At 54.5% G+C, this 14,468-nt stretch overlaps 5 protein-coding genes across 5 annotated transcripts; 2 read left to right on the forward strand and 3 right to left on the reverse strand.

Annotated features, from left to right (window-relative positions):
• Nucleotides 1-73: 73 nt before the first annotated feature.
• Nucleotides 74-1,348, reverse strand: LTS14_008662 (uncharacterized protein; the record flags this gene model as incomplete). Its single annotated transcript, XM_064841348.1, has 2 exons — nt 74-540; nt 604-1,348. The coding sequence occupies 2 exons, from the start codon at nt 1,346-1,348 to the stop codon at nt 74-76; spliced, it is 1,212 nt and encodes a 403-aa protein (XP_064691212.1).
• A 258-nt stretch (nt 1,349-1,606) lies between these two features.
• LTS14_008663 (uncharacterized protein) lies at nt 1,607-4,109 on the forward strand (the record flags this gene model as incomplete). Its single annotated transcript, XM_064841349.1, has 7 exons — nt 1,607-2,194; nt 2,256-2,568; nt 2,628-2,874; nt 2,934-3,125; nt 3,187-3,433; nt 3,502-3,886; nt 3,997-4,109. The coding sequence occupies 7 exons, from the start codon at nt 1,607-1,609 to the stop codon at nt 4,107-4,109; spliced, it is 2,085 nt and encodes a 694-aa protein (XP_064691213.1).
• A 192-nt stretch (nt 4,110-4,301) lies between these two features.
• On the reverse strand, nt 4,302-5,219 carry RSM25 (mitochondrial ribosomal small subunit component; the record flags this gene model as incomplete). Its single annotated transcript, XM_064841350.1, has 2 exons — nt 4,302-4,710; nt 4,774-5,219. 2 exons carry the CDS (start codon nt 5,217-5,219, stop codon nt 4,302-4,304), a joined length of 855 nt encoding a protein of 284 aa, XP_064691214.1.
• Nucleotides 5,220-5,513: 294 nt separating this feature from the next.
• Nucleotides 5,514-7,652, forward strand: LTS14_008665 (uncharacterized protein; the record flags this gene model as incomplete). Its single annotated transcript, XM_064841351.1, has 1 exon — nt 5,514-7,652. One exon carries the CDS (start codon nt 5,514-5,516, stop codon nt 7,650-7,652), a length of 2,139 nt encoding a protein of 712 aa, XP_064691215.1.
• Nucleotides 7,653-10,432: 2,780 nt separating this feature from the next.
• On the reverse strand, nt 10,433-12,019 carry LST8 (TOR complex subunit lst8; the record flags this gene model as incomplete). The annotated part of the gene is made up of 3 exons (XM_064841352.1): nt 10,433-11,160; nt 11,231-11,475; nt 11,976-12,019. 3 exons carry the CDS (start codon nt 12,017-12,019, stop codon nt 10,433-10,435), a joined length of 1,017 nt encoding a protein of 338 aa, XP_064691216.1.
• Nucleotides 12,020-14,468: the final 2,449 nt, after the last annotated feature.

Here is a 14,468-nt window from a genome sequence, read left to right on the forward strand (position 1 = left end):
CCGCTGTGTATTGCCTGCGCTGATTCAATCACAGACTCGGCTCGTCACACCTGATATGGCAGAGACCGCACCGCTATCCCACTCTCCTCCACGACTTCTTGGTGAACACCTTTGCCAGGGTCACTGTCTCCCACTCTTCACTCCCCTTCGTCTCCTTTACCTTGATTCTAGGCGTTACTGCCCACTCCACCTGTCGCCAGCCACTACCCTGCCTCAAATCTTCCATCAAGTGATTGAAAGGCTGTCCCGTCCTAGCCCAAGACCAATCATAGTATTCTGGAGCCGCACGCATCCTACCTTTAAGGATGAGCGCTTTCTTGACGATTCTTGAGACATCGACCAACATTTGTGTCCGAAGCTGCGGAAGATCATTGTCTTGGTCTGTGGCTCTGAGCACCAGGAGCTGCAGTTCAAGCATGGGAAGGATGCGACCAGCAATTGCATTCGCTGCCGGACTTATGATGTCTCGCTGGAACTCTACGTCGAGGGGACTCAAGGCTGCAGCTTCCCAATGGATGGTCTCTAGTTCTGCCTCGATACCTGCGAGTAATCAGCTCATCGTCTCTCACCAACACCAACATTGTAACGTGAGGTCATGCTTACCATGGTTGCTAAGTACCCGCTTGTAAACCACTGCCTCATGTTGCATTCGAGCCACAGCTACTACAGGCCCAGGCCATGGTAGCTCCTCCTCAAAAACCAGCGAATAAATGGCAACACTCAGACATGCCTCGAGGGCTTTACGACGGTTCCAGCTCTTGCTTGAGTTCATGATGAAGAACTGCTGCCTCCACTGTTCTCCAAAGAGCAGCGTATACAGGCGTGGGAGAGGATCTGGAGGGCTGTCCGGTAGACAAGCATTGGCATTCTGACTGGCTTTGCTTTTGATGTTGGAGAGAGTGAAGCTCCGCACCATTGACCAAATGTTGTCGATCTCATCGCTAATTTCGGTCGAGCTGATCTTCGTCAGGCGACTCGCAAGCAACGACACCGCTGGTGGCTCGGGTGCGGCACCTTGTACCTTTTCCTCCACAGCTTCGTGCGCGACTTGGATAGTAGCTACGGTCTCATCTCCAGCCTCTTTTACTCCAGGCGCGTCCTTTGGTGATGCCTGCGCCTCTGTCACTATCTTCTGGACCAACAGAATATTCACCTCATCTGTCTGCGGTAACGGACTGGTCGAGATCTCTAAGGCTCCTAAGCGGCGCCTTTTTCGGCTGGTCTGCACGCCGTCCTCGCGCTTCAGGATCCGCTTGTCGCCTCTCGGTCTGTCGTCTTCCATATCTTCCGTACGCGAGCTCGATTTCGAAGTGACGCGAGCTGGTATGGTGCAGGAGGCGCTGCCCATGGCAAGTGGAAGGTATTAGTTGGAACTTGTGAGCGCGTGAACGAAGTCGTATCGTCAAGATATGGAATTCACTCATTAGAGCTGGCACCTACAATGAGGATTTTCAGACCTGGCTGATTTCACTTCCACACGCATCTGTCCTTACTTCACTTCACATCAGAAGAGATACAGAGTGGTCTACGACGCCACTTCGCCTGCTTTACCTTTAATCCATCACCACTCACTACACAGCTTTGCTAACAGGTGTGGCTTGACAACATGGCTCTCAGCGCAACAAAACCAGCCCGATCAGCTCTCGCGAAGAGACCTATTGCCGGTGTCAATCAGCAGGACTCCAAAAAACGAGGTCCTCCACCGCCTCCATATTCTGAGACTCCCCCATCTCAAGAGACAGCAAAGAAGCCACGCGAGAACAATGTGGACAATGGCAAGCTCCGTATCAGCATGGACTACGGCACAGCGACTCTCGCCGTAGCCTTCGCGTTCGTTCGTCCCGGTCGTTCACTCACCCAAGCGGATATCCACAACATTAGTTTTGGCAAAGACTGCTATGCACCTCAGATCGCAGCCTGGGCCAATGATGGCACTTTCCACTGGGGCTACGGTGTCCACGAGGCGCTGAAGAAAGGAGAGATCAAGCTCGACCAGACTATCACGTTGTGGAAGCTGCTTCTTTACAAAGACCATGCGACATCGAAAATGGCAGAACGGGCCGATGCAGCCTTGGGCTCGAGGACACTGAATGAGCTTTTGGAAGCGCATCTTCGTGATATCATGACCAAGGTCAAGCAGTCCATCAAGACTCACACCAGCACGGTCTTGGCGTTGAAAGACGAGCACGTGAAGGTCTGTCTTTATATCGATTCGGCGCACGGAGCAACAACCTTACTGACTGTTCTATGAGCAGGCAATCGACGACATACCATGCGAGCTTCTGCTCTCCGTCCCTCAGATGTGGAAGCCGCCGGCCAATATCAGAATGACGAATGCAGCGAAGCGAGCGGGCATCCCTTGTGTGGAGTTGGTCTACGAGCCACAGAGTGCAGCGGCATACTATACGCACAACATTCGTGACACGGATCCCCAGCAGATGCGCATCGGTGATGTTTTGCTGGTGGCAGATATCGGTGGCGGCACGGGCGACTTCGTGTCCTATAGATATGAGACTGATAGCGACGCCGGTGCTAAAGTTCGTCTTGCTGTTGTGAAAGCTGCGAAAGGTGAGCACGAACTTTGTACAGGTATGAGCCGCAGTAGTCCACTGACTGCATGATCATAGGTGCTCTCTGCGGCTCGGTGTGGGTGACGGAGAAATTCTTGGCCTGGCTGAAGAACCAAGCACCCAGCGGCTGGCAGAGTCTCTGCAACAAGCTCGGACTCTCAGACGCTCTAGCTGTGGCGCAAGCTACTTCTGCCTTTGACACCCACAAGCAGAACTTCGGGCCTCATGATACCCAAGATGTATTCATCACTCTACGCGGTGTGGCTGGCGCCAAGATGGAGCTCTGGGATAAAAGAATCACACAGTATGTGTTGGCTTCGTAGCCAGGGACAGAGTTTGATGGCTGACAGATTATACTTGTAGTGCGCAGATGGTGGGCTTCTTCAAGCCCGTGATCGCGGAGATTTTCAAGTGCATCGACGACCAGCTTACGCCACATACTCGAGAGATGATCATCCCCGGCGGCTTCGGACGTTCCGAGTACCTGCTCGACCTTCTCCGAAAGAAGTACCCTCGGATCAGAATCCTCGAACAGTATGCTGATGAACTCGGCTCGTAAGTAGAAATCACACCCGAAGAATTGGCGAGCGGTGGCTGAGACTTCTGCCGACTGTAGCTTCCATTGTGTCGCTCGAGGCTCCCTGTCCCGATACCGAAGCATCAAGCAGTCGACCTGGCCCTCAACCGGCTCCTTCGGCATCGGACAGGACGAACCGTGGGACGCCAAGATCCACGTCGACGCCACCAAAATCGCTTCCCGGTCCTGTCGCCAGACCACCTGGGACGAGAAATTGGTGGAGTATGATCGTATCACGGGAAAAGTTCCGATGGTGTATATGCGCTGGCTGCCACTGCTGTCGAGGGTATGATATCATCTGACCCCAGTCACCCAACAAAAGCTACACAACGGCTACTAACCAACACCCACCAGAGCGATCACACAACCTCGACCCGTAGCACCACTGTGACTGCCCAAACAATCACAACCTGCGCCTGGCAAATCACCCACATTCCCCCTTCCCAGGAATCCATCTCCCTCCAAGTCTACTACACGGACCACGACATCCCCCGTCACGCCCCGATGCTCCACGGTATGCACTTCAAGCAGCCCGGCGCCGCACTCCGAGACGAGTTCGAAGGATGGGGCGAGGAGCTCGTGCTTCCGCTTGAGGATCTCAAGAAGATGGGGCACGAACTGATGGAGAATGTGAAGGGGGAGGAGGTGTATGAGATTCATTATCGGGTTGTGTTGAGGTGTTGTGGGGCGGATGTGGGGCTTACGTGGGAGGTTGCGAAGCCGGGGGTAGAGGTCCTGGGTAAGTCCATCAGCCCCGCTCCTGCCCTGCTTTTGTGGGATTTTCTCCTTCTGTCGTCAGCGAGCTTGTGTGGTATATATGTGCTGATGTGATTTCTCCTCCTCGTGTAGCGGAGCAAGATCCCATGGATGTGGATGCCGAGATGGAATTGGCGGGTCATCAGGTTTTCGAGATTGTGACTAGTTCGCATAACCCGATGCCTAGGACCAATGTGGATGACTAGCTTGAGGCTGATTGCTTGCTTGCTTGCTGGCGGCGGCATGAATCGGTCTGGAGAGGCGGAGAGGGCGTTCGAGATCCAGACGATGGACATATATGAGGCTCCCACAGACAGTGTCATGTTCTTTCGCCCGATGAGATGTAGTGTACAGAATATGGTACACCTCGCCCTCCGCCTTCCAATTTCCCAGGAGCGCTATACATGCACCCCCGCCCCACCCTTAGCCTCCTGTCCCCCCCTCTTACCCGGCACACTCTGACTCACAACCTCCACCTCCGCCCGCCCCTCGGGACTCCCATCCCCACCCGCCGCCCCAGCCTCGGCCTCCTGTCCCGTATACGCCGATCCCTGCAACTGCTTAATCCCCGCAATCTCCTTCTCCGCCCACCGCCGCCAATTCTCATACTGCTTATCCTCCAATTTCATCCCGATCTCGTTCGGGCCGGGGCCGAAGAAGGCGCCTGTGGCGAGAGCCTCTTCCCGGGCGACGCGGACTTCGGTTTCCTGGCTGTGGCGCAGGCGGTAGAGTTCGTGGCGCGCTATGTCGTAGGCTGTACTGCGTGGGACGCCTGTTCGTTGGAGGGCGGATTGGCGTTGGATGACGCTGTTTGCGCTTCGTGTTAGCAGGTTCGTGCTTATCGTGGGAGGATTATCTTATGGTGCTTACGCTTCACCGTTTATAGGTCGCCGACTCTGACTTCGTCGTATTCTATCCCACTCCTCATCCGTCTTCACCCCTTCCTCGCTCTCCCCACCTGATCTCGGTCTCCGCAGGGCATGATCGAGAGGGACACTCCAATCCCATTTCTCCGCATCCTTGCCATCATTTTCCAACACCACTCTCGGTCTCGCTAATTCCCAAGGGTGATCATTGAAGTACTCCCATCTTAATCTATCCTCCTCATATTGTAACCGTAAAGGCTTGAATAATCGCGACGCTTTTTTCCCACCGGATCGTTGGTTTCGTTGTAGAGGTGGGCGGGTCAGGCGTTCGGCCGGGGGGATGGAGGTGATGGTGTCGTACCAAGGGGGTGGGGTGGTGAGGCGTTTTGTGGCTAAGAGGGCGGTGGCGTAGGTGTGGACTCGTTGGGGGGCGAGATCGTAGCGGCCCATCCTTACACTATGTATATGGTTTAACGAGGTTCCAAAGGCTGTGTAGTTGCCATATGTCCAAATTGATTGATCTCCATCAAATGTTCATGGACTCCCGCGGCCAATGAAGCTTCCGGGTCTTGGCAAGTTCAATGCTTCGGTCGAGCTTCGATTAATTGTGGATGAAAGAGAGCTAGCTATAGTAGAGAGCACACGACAGTAGCAACAATCCCTTCTGGCTCATACAATCGGTAGACCATGAGATTAATCACCTAATGGATCCTTCAAGACCATGCTCACCCTTGTACTCCTCTCATGTCCATACCCAACTCCCTCCTCCGACTATGGGCTGCCCGCTTGGCTTCCAAGATCGCCATCTGTTCCGCCATGACCTACGATTTGTACTACATGTCCAAAGCGCGCGGCAAAGACGGGAGCATGAAGCTTGCTGTGTGCGATGACAACAAGAGACGACTCTATAGATCTTCTAGCACGGCGAACAGGGATGAGAGGAGCGTGGAGGATGTCTTCGTCGAGTGTCTTGTTGCGGCGGGGAGGTGTGGGCAGAGGGTGCAGAGGAAGAGGGGTATGGTTAGTGAGGGAAAGGGAGGTGTGAGGAGATCTGGTGGGCCGGAGAGGGTAAGGAGGCCAATGGGCCCGATGTTCGTGAGGGAGCTTTCTACACACTCCAGACGCCGACATACTGCCACTTCAGGTGCTCTAATCGACCCCAAGATCACGCGAGACGAGGTTACGAATCTCGTGAATACCTACAACCTACCATCCGATATGTGGGACGACTCTGACCTAAGCACTACGCAAACCCCGCCCCAACTCGCTGCACCAAGAAACGCCAAACCACCACATCCCCGCCTAGCACCACCCCTCGTAATTCCCCCCGAAAAAGAGCACGCCACCCGCCTCGTCCTCGACCCCGAAGACCCCACCCACACCCAATCCCTCACCCACTTCCGCCGCCTGCTCACCCGCACAACCGGCGGCATCTCTCCCGACTACTTCTGGCAAGCCTACGAGAACCTGCGCCCACCCCGCGTCCGCTATCTCTCCAACCACGACGTCCGCCAGACCTTCCGCCATCTAACCTGGGTCGAGCATAAACATCTTCCGGGAGCCATGCAGCGCTATTTCAGCTTCTTGGAGGAGTGTTTGGCCGAGAAGGTGTATGTGAAGCAGCGGGAGTGGAATACCGCGATTGCGTTTGCGGGGAGGTGGGTACAGGGGACTACGGCGAGGGAGGTGAGGTATGCGATTGATACTTGGATGCGGATGGAGCGGGATGGGCGGCAGGCGGATAATGTCACGTTCAATATTCTTTTCGATGTGGCGGTCAAAGCGGGCCGGTTCGCACTGGCGGATACCATCTTCGGGGAGTTGAGGGAGAGGAAGATGGTGTTGAGTAGGTACTTCCGGACCAGTCTGATCTACTACCATGGTATCCGGGGCGATGGGGGGGGTGTAAGGCAGGCTTTTAGGGATCTGGTTCATCAGGGAGAGATTGTGGATACGGTGGTCATGAACTGCGTTATCCTCTCCTTGATCCGAGCCGGGGAGCCCGAGGCGGCGGAGAATGTTTTCGCGCGGATGAAGATGTTGGTGGAGCGGAAGTTGGGCGGGAGGAGTGTGAGGGGTTGGAGGGAGAGTCGGGTGCTGGGGCAGTTGTTGCATGACACGGCTGCTAATCTCCGGCGGGAGAGGGAGAAGCATGAGAAATCTTTCTTTGGCTCCGCATCTCCGTTTCCTTTTGAGGAGAGGAGGGAGAAGGTGCAGAGGATTACTCCCATTGCTCCTGATGCTAGGACGTATGTGATTTTGATCCGGTATCATGCTTATGTTTCTGGGGATTTTGGGAGGATCGAAGTCTTGATGGGGGAGATGAGGGGGCTGGGGTTTGGGGTTGGTGGTGGGGCGTTTGTGCATTTGCTGAGGGGGTTTTGGTTGCATGGGGGGTTGGCGTTTGGGAAGTGGAATGCTAGGGCGCTGAGGGATGTCTGGGAGGAGTTTTTAAGGGGGGTTGAGGAGGGGAGGGAGGAGGAGGAGGAGGAGATGGAGGTGGAGAGGAAGAGAAAGCGAGCTGTGGAGTCTGCTTCCGTCTCGAGTGTTGGCTCGGACTCGGGATATAGTAGTGATGGAGACTCCCCGCCCCATGAACCCCGCCGGCACGATCCTGTCTTGGATGGAAGCGACGATGTGGAGCAGGAGGGTGAGGATGATAGTGTTCCCGGCCTCATCAGCGAAGAAGATAGGGAACCCTTTTTCACGAAAACCGCTGTTAGGGCTGCGCTGATGGCATGGTATAAATGTGCGGGGACCAGGAGGATGCTTGAAGTTTGGGAGGAAATCAAGGAGCTATGGGATGATATGCCGGAGGATGATCGGAAGGTGCTTGAAGGGTTGGTGGAGAGGTTGGGGAGTGAGGGGAGTATTTACGCTTGAGTCATCTCAGGTCTGGGGGGAGGGTGAGACGTTTGCGGGATGGGACGATTTTGTGTACATGTGTAGAGTGTTGTATAGTGTGTGTACATATATGTTCAAACAGTCATGTTCAGCACGTGATATCGTGAGCGAGACGCGCTTCTGGAGTAGAGGCCTGTGCGGTGCTGAAGCCTGGGGAACGCGTGAAGTTGCCTTTCTACCTCTACCCTTCTTTCGTGCATGCTGTGAACATGAACATCAAAGTCAATTCATAGGTGAGGGTCCCTCCCATGACCACGATGGCCGCACGGCCATCTCGGCGGCTCGATCAGAATGTCGATATCGACTTCACTTTGCGTAAAGTCTTTGGCAAAGAAGCTTTTCGGTAGGCACTTCATATCCGCCACACTCACTTCTCACCAAAATGAGCAAAAGTCACCAAGACTAATAAACTGTCCCAGCCCCGTCCAACGCGAAGTCATCACCGCCTCACTCTCCGGCTACGACGTGTTCCTCCAAGCCGCCACCTCCTTCGGCAAATCCTTATGTTTCCAATTACCAGCCGTAGTAGACTACGGCATCACCATCGTCGTCTCCCCTTTACTGGCTCTCATGAACAACCAGCTCGCTTCCATGCAACGAGCCGGGATCCGCGTGGCCACGATCAACTCCACGACTACGGTGACGGTCAAGAATGCCATCCTCGACGATCTCAAGTCCGGGCATCCGCGCACGAGGTTGTTGTACGTGACGCCTGAGTATTGTACTCTTAACCACTTCAGAGCCTGCTTGAAGATCGTCTACGAGCAGAAAGAACTGGCCCGGATCGCGGTAGATGAAGCGCATTGTATCTCCGAATGGGGCCACGATTTCCGGCCCTCCTTCCACCAACTCGGCTTCTTCAAGCGCGAGTTCCCGGACGTTCCCATGCTGTGTTGCACAGCCACCGCCACGCAGAGAGTACGGGATGATGTGCTCGCGACGCTGGGGCTGGAGAAGGAGAAGTTGAGGGGGTTCGTCATGACTACTCATCGGCCGAATTTGCATTTCGAGGTCCGGTTTAAGACGGATGAGGAGGATCATTATGGGGAATTTTTGGGGTGGTTGAGGGGGACGTATGAGAGGAGGGGGAAGGGGGGGAGGAGGGAGGAGTTGGAGGCTAAGGGGGAGAGGGTCACGAATGTGTGTGGGATTGTTTATACGCTTTTTCGGAAGGATACGGAGGCCTTGGCGGCGAGGTTGAGGAGCGATGGGGTGGGGGCGAAGGCTTATCATGCGGGCTTGTCGGTCGAGCAGAAGGAGGATCATTTGGAGGGGTGGGTGGCGAATCGAGAGGGGTATGATGTTATTGTTGCTACGACGGCGTTCGGTATGGGGATCGACAAGGAGAACGTGAGGTTCGTGGTGCATTGGCAGATCCCGAAGAGTTTTGAGGGGTTTTATCAGGAGGCCGGACGGGCGGGGAGGGATGGCAAGGGCGCGATTTGTATGTTGTATTATAATCGGGAGGATCGGGACCGAGCGGCTTCGATGATGGGGCGGGAGCAGGAGAAGGCGAATAATTTGCATCATCAGAGTCATGGGTCTGGTAACGGCATGGTATCGAGAGGCAGGGAGGCGACGATGCAGCGGGCGAGGAGTCTGCAGGCGTTGATTGCGTATTGTGAGAATGTAGAGAAGTGTCGACATCGGCTTATCGCGGAGTATTTTGGCGATCAGACGATGCCAAAGTGTACGTGGGCTTGTGATTGGGATAAAGGGGCTGTGGAGCTGGCGAAGAGGAAGAGGGAGGGGTTGGCGAGTGAGGAGTGGTGTGCTACGCAGAGGCAGAGTGGGGTTTATGGGGGCGGGGAGGAGTATGAGTGAGTGAGTGATTAGGAAGATGGGAAGTGTGGTGGTCTCGCTGGTGGGGATTATGATGAGGTGGGACTAGGCGGATAGGAGGTGGCGCGTGCGATGGAATGATGGAACTTTTGGGCCTGCATTGCTCTGCCATTAAAAAGTATCTTTAGCGTGGCGTTGGTGGGACCTCGGGATGGGCTGCGACGGGCTTCTGCGATCGCAAGGACGAACGGACGATGGTCTGATGTAGAGGTACAGATCCTATGCTTTTGTCATGTGCTCACACGGGCCGTGAGAACCTAAAGCTGCTGTTGTCTTCATCACATAGGCTATCATGTGCACTGTTTTGGTCAGCATGACGGGTGTGGAGTGCACCTTCAGAGTCTGCTTCATTTGAATTGTGTATAAGAAGTACGAGGAACTCGCCTGCTTGCATCTATATATGACTTTGCAAGGATGGAGACGGTGACGGCGAGAGCAAAGATTTGTACCGGAGTAATCTTTACCTGTGCTGATAATCGCACAACACACTTCGCAGCGAACACCCCTGAAGGCCTGGCAGACATCGTCAAAGCAAGATAATACGACAGCGACCATGTGCATGGGACACAAATCAGCTGCACTGGTCGCAGGTGGACGTAGTATGTGCCGCAGCTGAAAGTGCTTCAAGCATCAAAGTCTAACCCGGCGCTATGGGCGTCGTGAGATCGCACGCGACAAGCCAATAGGGAATATCCGTGGCGAGATAGTCAGGCTCGCCATCCGACCTCACCTCACCTCACCTCCTCACCATGCTGCGCCAGAAAATATGTATACCACTAACGCCATACTCCAGATACGCCCGTACTGATCCTTTCTATCGTTAAACACGCCTCTTAACCATGCTTCTGAAGTCCTCGGCTGGAGACCTGCGACCTCTCACGATCTCCTGGCGCTCATCCATCATTCCCATCAAGCTCCTATCTCGACTCGGAATAATCGTTCAATGCCACACAAACCGCACCCCGATGATGGCCATTATACTGCCGTATAATATTCTTACTCTGCAGCTCCCACAACCTCGCATAATGATCACTGCAAGCCGTCACAAGATATGCCGAATCGGCCGAGAAAGCACAATCCCAGACCCAGCGCTGATGACCATCGAGTTCTTGCTCTAGCTCGAAACCCTGGGATTCCTGATCTTCGTCATCTTCGTCTTCGAGGCCGCCTTTGACGAGGTCGTGGGAGTGGGAAGACGGATTACTGTTCTCGAGGTCTACGGCCCAGATTCGGGCGGTGTGGTCTGCGGAACAGGTCGCTAGGTGGCGGACGTCTGGTGAAAGAAGAACACGAGTGATGTATGTCCCGTGGGCCCGAAATTTGGTCACGGGCACGAGACTCGTGACATCGCGAACCGTGATCAGGCGCCATACGTAGACGGCTCCGTGAACGCTGTTGCTGACTGCTGCGCAGAGAAGAGAGCCATCGGTAGCTACTGTGACGGAAGCGACACTTTTGTCTTCTTCCGGCACAAGTTGGTGGGAGCATTTATTTTCGGCGAGGTCCCAGATTCTGACATTTCCGCCTCGGTCGCAGGAGATGAGTTCGCCTTGGTTGGGGTGGATTACCACGTCGTTTACTGGGACGCCGTGGGAGTAATTTCGTTGGATATGGCCGCTTCGGGTATCCCAGATTTTGACAGTTCCTGTTCAGAAATAAGTGCTTAGTGTTTGCCAAGAAAATATGTTGCACGAAAGCAATTTCTGCGGACACACCATCTTCAGAACTCGTGACCATCCACTTCCCCTCACAGTGGAAAGCAACACCGGTGATATTCCCAGAGTGACCCTCGAAAGTCAGAAGTGCAGCAGGGTTGGTAGACCGGATGTCGTAGAGCTTCACGGTGTGGTGCCCTGCGGCGGCGAGATATCGTTTATCGGGAGAGATACATAGTCGATTGACTTGGGAGTCGGGATGTGGGATGGTGCGGGAGCAGATGCCAGAGAGAGCTTCCCAGAATCTGTCGGACTTGAGTCAGCATGAGCATGAGGACATGTCTACTAACCCATATCCGGATATGGTCGGAGAGTAGCTGTGGTCTGATGTGCCCGATCATTGGTTTGCCTGTGTTTCGGGCGCTGCTTGCAGTGTAGCTCGGCAGGTGCTACAAAACTCGTACTCTTTTGGCACATCCAGTCCTTCTCACACTTGATCTCGGTCTGACCATGTTTACTGATGGCGGCCTTCAGCGGTGATTTAAGTCTTTGTTCGAATCGCTTTGATCCGGTCGCCACGCTTTGATGACCAGTAGGAGTGCCGATGATTGTGAGCCAATCTGAGGTATCCTCAAAAGATGACCGATCCCCTTCGTCCTGTGGAGGTGAGACCACTGAGTTGGCAGTATTGTCCTTATTCAGATGGTGAATGCGTGCAGGGACCTCGTGTTCGTGCTCTCGAGGCCGTGTTGATGTCCTCGGAAGTCCAGTAAAGCTTTTGCACGAATGTCTTGCGATCGCTTACCTTATAGTATGGTCATAGCCAGCTGTGCAGAGGATTACGGACATGTTGACGATGGTCGCCTTCCAGATGGCAGTGGTGCTGTTGGCGTGCACGCCTCGGAGCCAGAAAATCGCTTTTCAACTTGAACTCCTCCACGACACTCCGATAGCGAGGCTACACCACACCAGCTTCCTTTGCATCGCCTTCTCCCAATTAAGAGCTTGTTGATGGAAGAAGAACGGCTCTTTCGCTCTCGCCTCGGCGCCTGCAGCTTGCCCCACTTCTTGCCGTTGGGGGCTGAAACTCATCAATTTGTGTGGATGGAAGGTACGGGGAGAGCTCCGGGCCCGTGCGTTAGCGCATCGACGTTGCCAGGTCTAAGTGAACTTCACTTTTGCAGGCTGTCGGTGGTGCGAAGGTGTTGTGAAGTGGGTGTAGGGTGGGTGGTTCCTTCGCTGGTAATGGTGCCGCTGGCAGGTTCGACCGCCATGGATATTTGCCACATTGTTAGGCTATTGGGGGTCCACGCCATGCTCTGGAGCATGATACTGGCCGCTTCTCACCTGGGGACCTTGATGAAGGTGATGGGGAGGAGCTTCGACCCACCACTAATATGATCCAGGCCATCATGCTCTACCACAGGACCGGTGTCATTGCGAGCTCGCCTTGCGCTGAGGCACCTCTCTGTCAGCCTACTCGCTCAGTAGGCACAGGCTGGCAATGAGCAGGCGATGTGGCCAACTGCTGAAGCCTGGATATTGGCGGCCGAGACCCGGAACTAGCCTCAACAACCATGCATCCACGCCGCACTACCTTGTCAACGACTGCCTTGAGACCACTCGTCAGCATCCGAGGTGTCTTCAGACTCATGCTGTGGATGAAGGTGCTTGTGGTGTATGCTACATGAGTATCAGACATGACTCGGCGCCACCTTGGAGTTGATCACCACGTACCCCCGCGCCGTCTATTGAGGAAATAGGGCTGCACAGTTTCCTCCTACACAGTAGTTCGTGGCTTGTCTTTGCTTCATGATAGCTGGGAGACTGTGCCGTCGTCGCGAAGGTGCTGAGCGATCACGACCGGAGGAGGGCTTTCAGCAAGGTTTCGATTGCGCACTCGTGCCGTCATGGTTCTCATACCTAACTCTTGCGGTCAGCGTACGATGTAACGTGAGGAAGACGTTGAAGAGCAGGCAGCTGCATATGCCGCAGTACCTCATCAAGACCGCTGGCTAGCGATTCGCCTCGACGAAAAGCAGCGTCGCTGTCATGGTATATAGCCATCGTATACCATGAGAGGAGACTTTAGCAGACGCCGCTGGAATCATGTGTTTTTGCACTTTGGAGGGATGCGCCTTGACGTGATATGGTCTCTCAAGCATACATGCCAGAAGTATTGCAAGCTCCACAGCCAGCCGCATGTCGCCCTTGCAGTCGACAAGTGGCGAGTGTCGAGCCACCGTGGCTGCGCTCGGATTTTGGCTGTTTGCACATCACGATGCTGTGGTAGCTACGACTGTGTGGTAGGGAGTAAGGTGCGTTGCAGAAATTGCATCTCAGGGCAAGGACATGCGGCACACGAAGCGCCGCACCACACGATCATGCTCGAAAGGGGTCAAACGCTCCGGGGTATCCACTACCTATCCCGAGGAGAACGAACAGGTCTCAATATACTGGCGGACATCTCAAGAGTATGAAATGGTACATTCCTGCCTGGGATGCAGTATGCTATTCACGACGCCGCTGCCGTCGTCTCGCCTACTGCGTCGCTGTCGAGGGTGAAGCCGTCTCATCTTCGACGGTATCTCCACCAGCTTCGGTTGCTGCATGTGGTCACGGCGGCTGCCGTCTGGTCAAAGCATAGTCCCGTCCGTGGAGATCCCGTACTGCCCCCTGATCGGGAATCCGATCTCAGAGCTACTGTGTGCTTACCTAGACGTCGTCGGTTGGAAAGCTGGTGAGCTCCGCGCTCACTGTCAGTCTTTAGCGTCGTCTGGATGCACTTTGCGATAGTGGAGGCATCTGGACTTCAAACATCACCGGGTAAGATGGAGCAGGATGCTACGCTTCACGGCCATCGTCTCATACGAGTTCCATAACTCTCTGACGAGTATGTCGTCGTCTTGTGTCTATGATACCGGGCGGCGTTGGCAGCCTGCGTCTGGGAATTCTGCTTACCACGTCTGAGCTCCAGCAGTGTAAACCTCTTCACCACCTTCTTTCCTGGACGATATCTCTTTTCACAGACGGCCTACAGCATCCAGAAGCTCACCATGAGGATCAGGAGGATCAGGACTACATCTGCATACCCATATCATCCCATAGGAGTCATTCGCGCCGTCACAGGAGACATCTGAACGTAGCAGGAGCTGTCGTCGGTGCACACCACTACCATTCTTCATCTGTAAACCTTCAGCTAGTAAGCACACAAGGTAGGAGAGAACGTTTCACGGCGATGGGTATGAAAGGATTCCCACCTTCGTTCTTTCGTCTTCTCATACTATAGTACCACACA

The sequence above is a fragment of the Recurvomyces mirabilis genome (genome assembly GCF_035927965.1).
Source record: "Recurvomyces mirabilis strain CCFEE 5264 chromosome Unknown scaffold_26, whole genome shotgun sequence".
NCBI classification, from domain to species: domain Eukaryota; kingdom Fungi; phylum Ascomycota; class Dothideomycetes; order Mycosphaerellales; family Teratosphaeriaceae; genus Recurvomyces; species Recurvomyces mirabilis.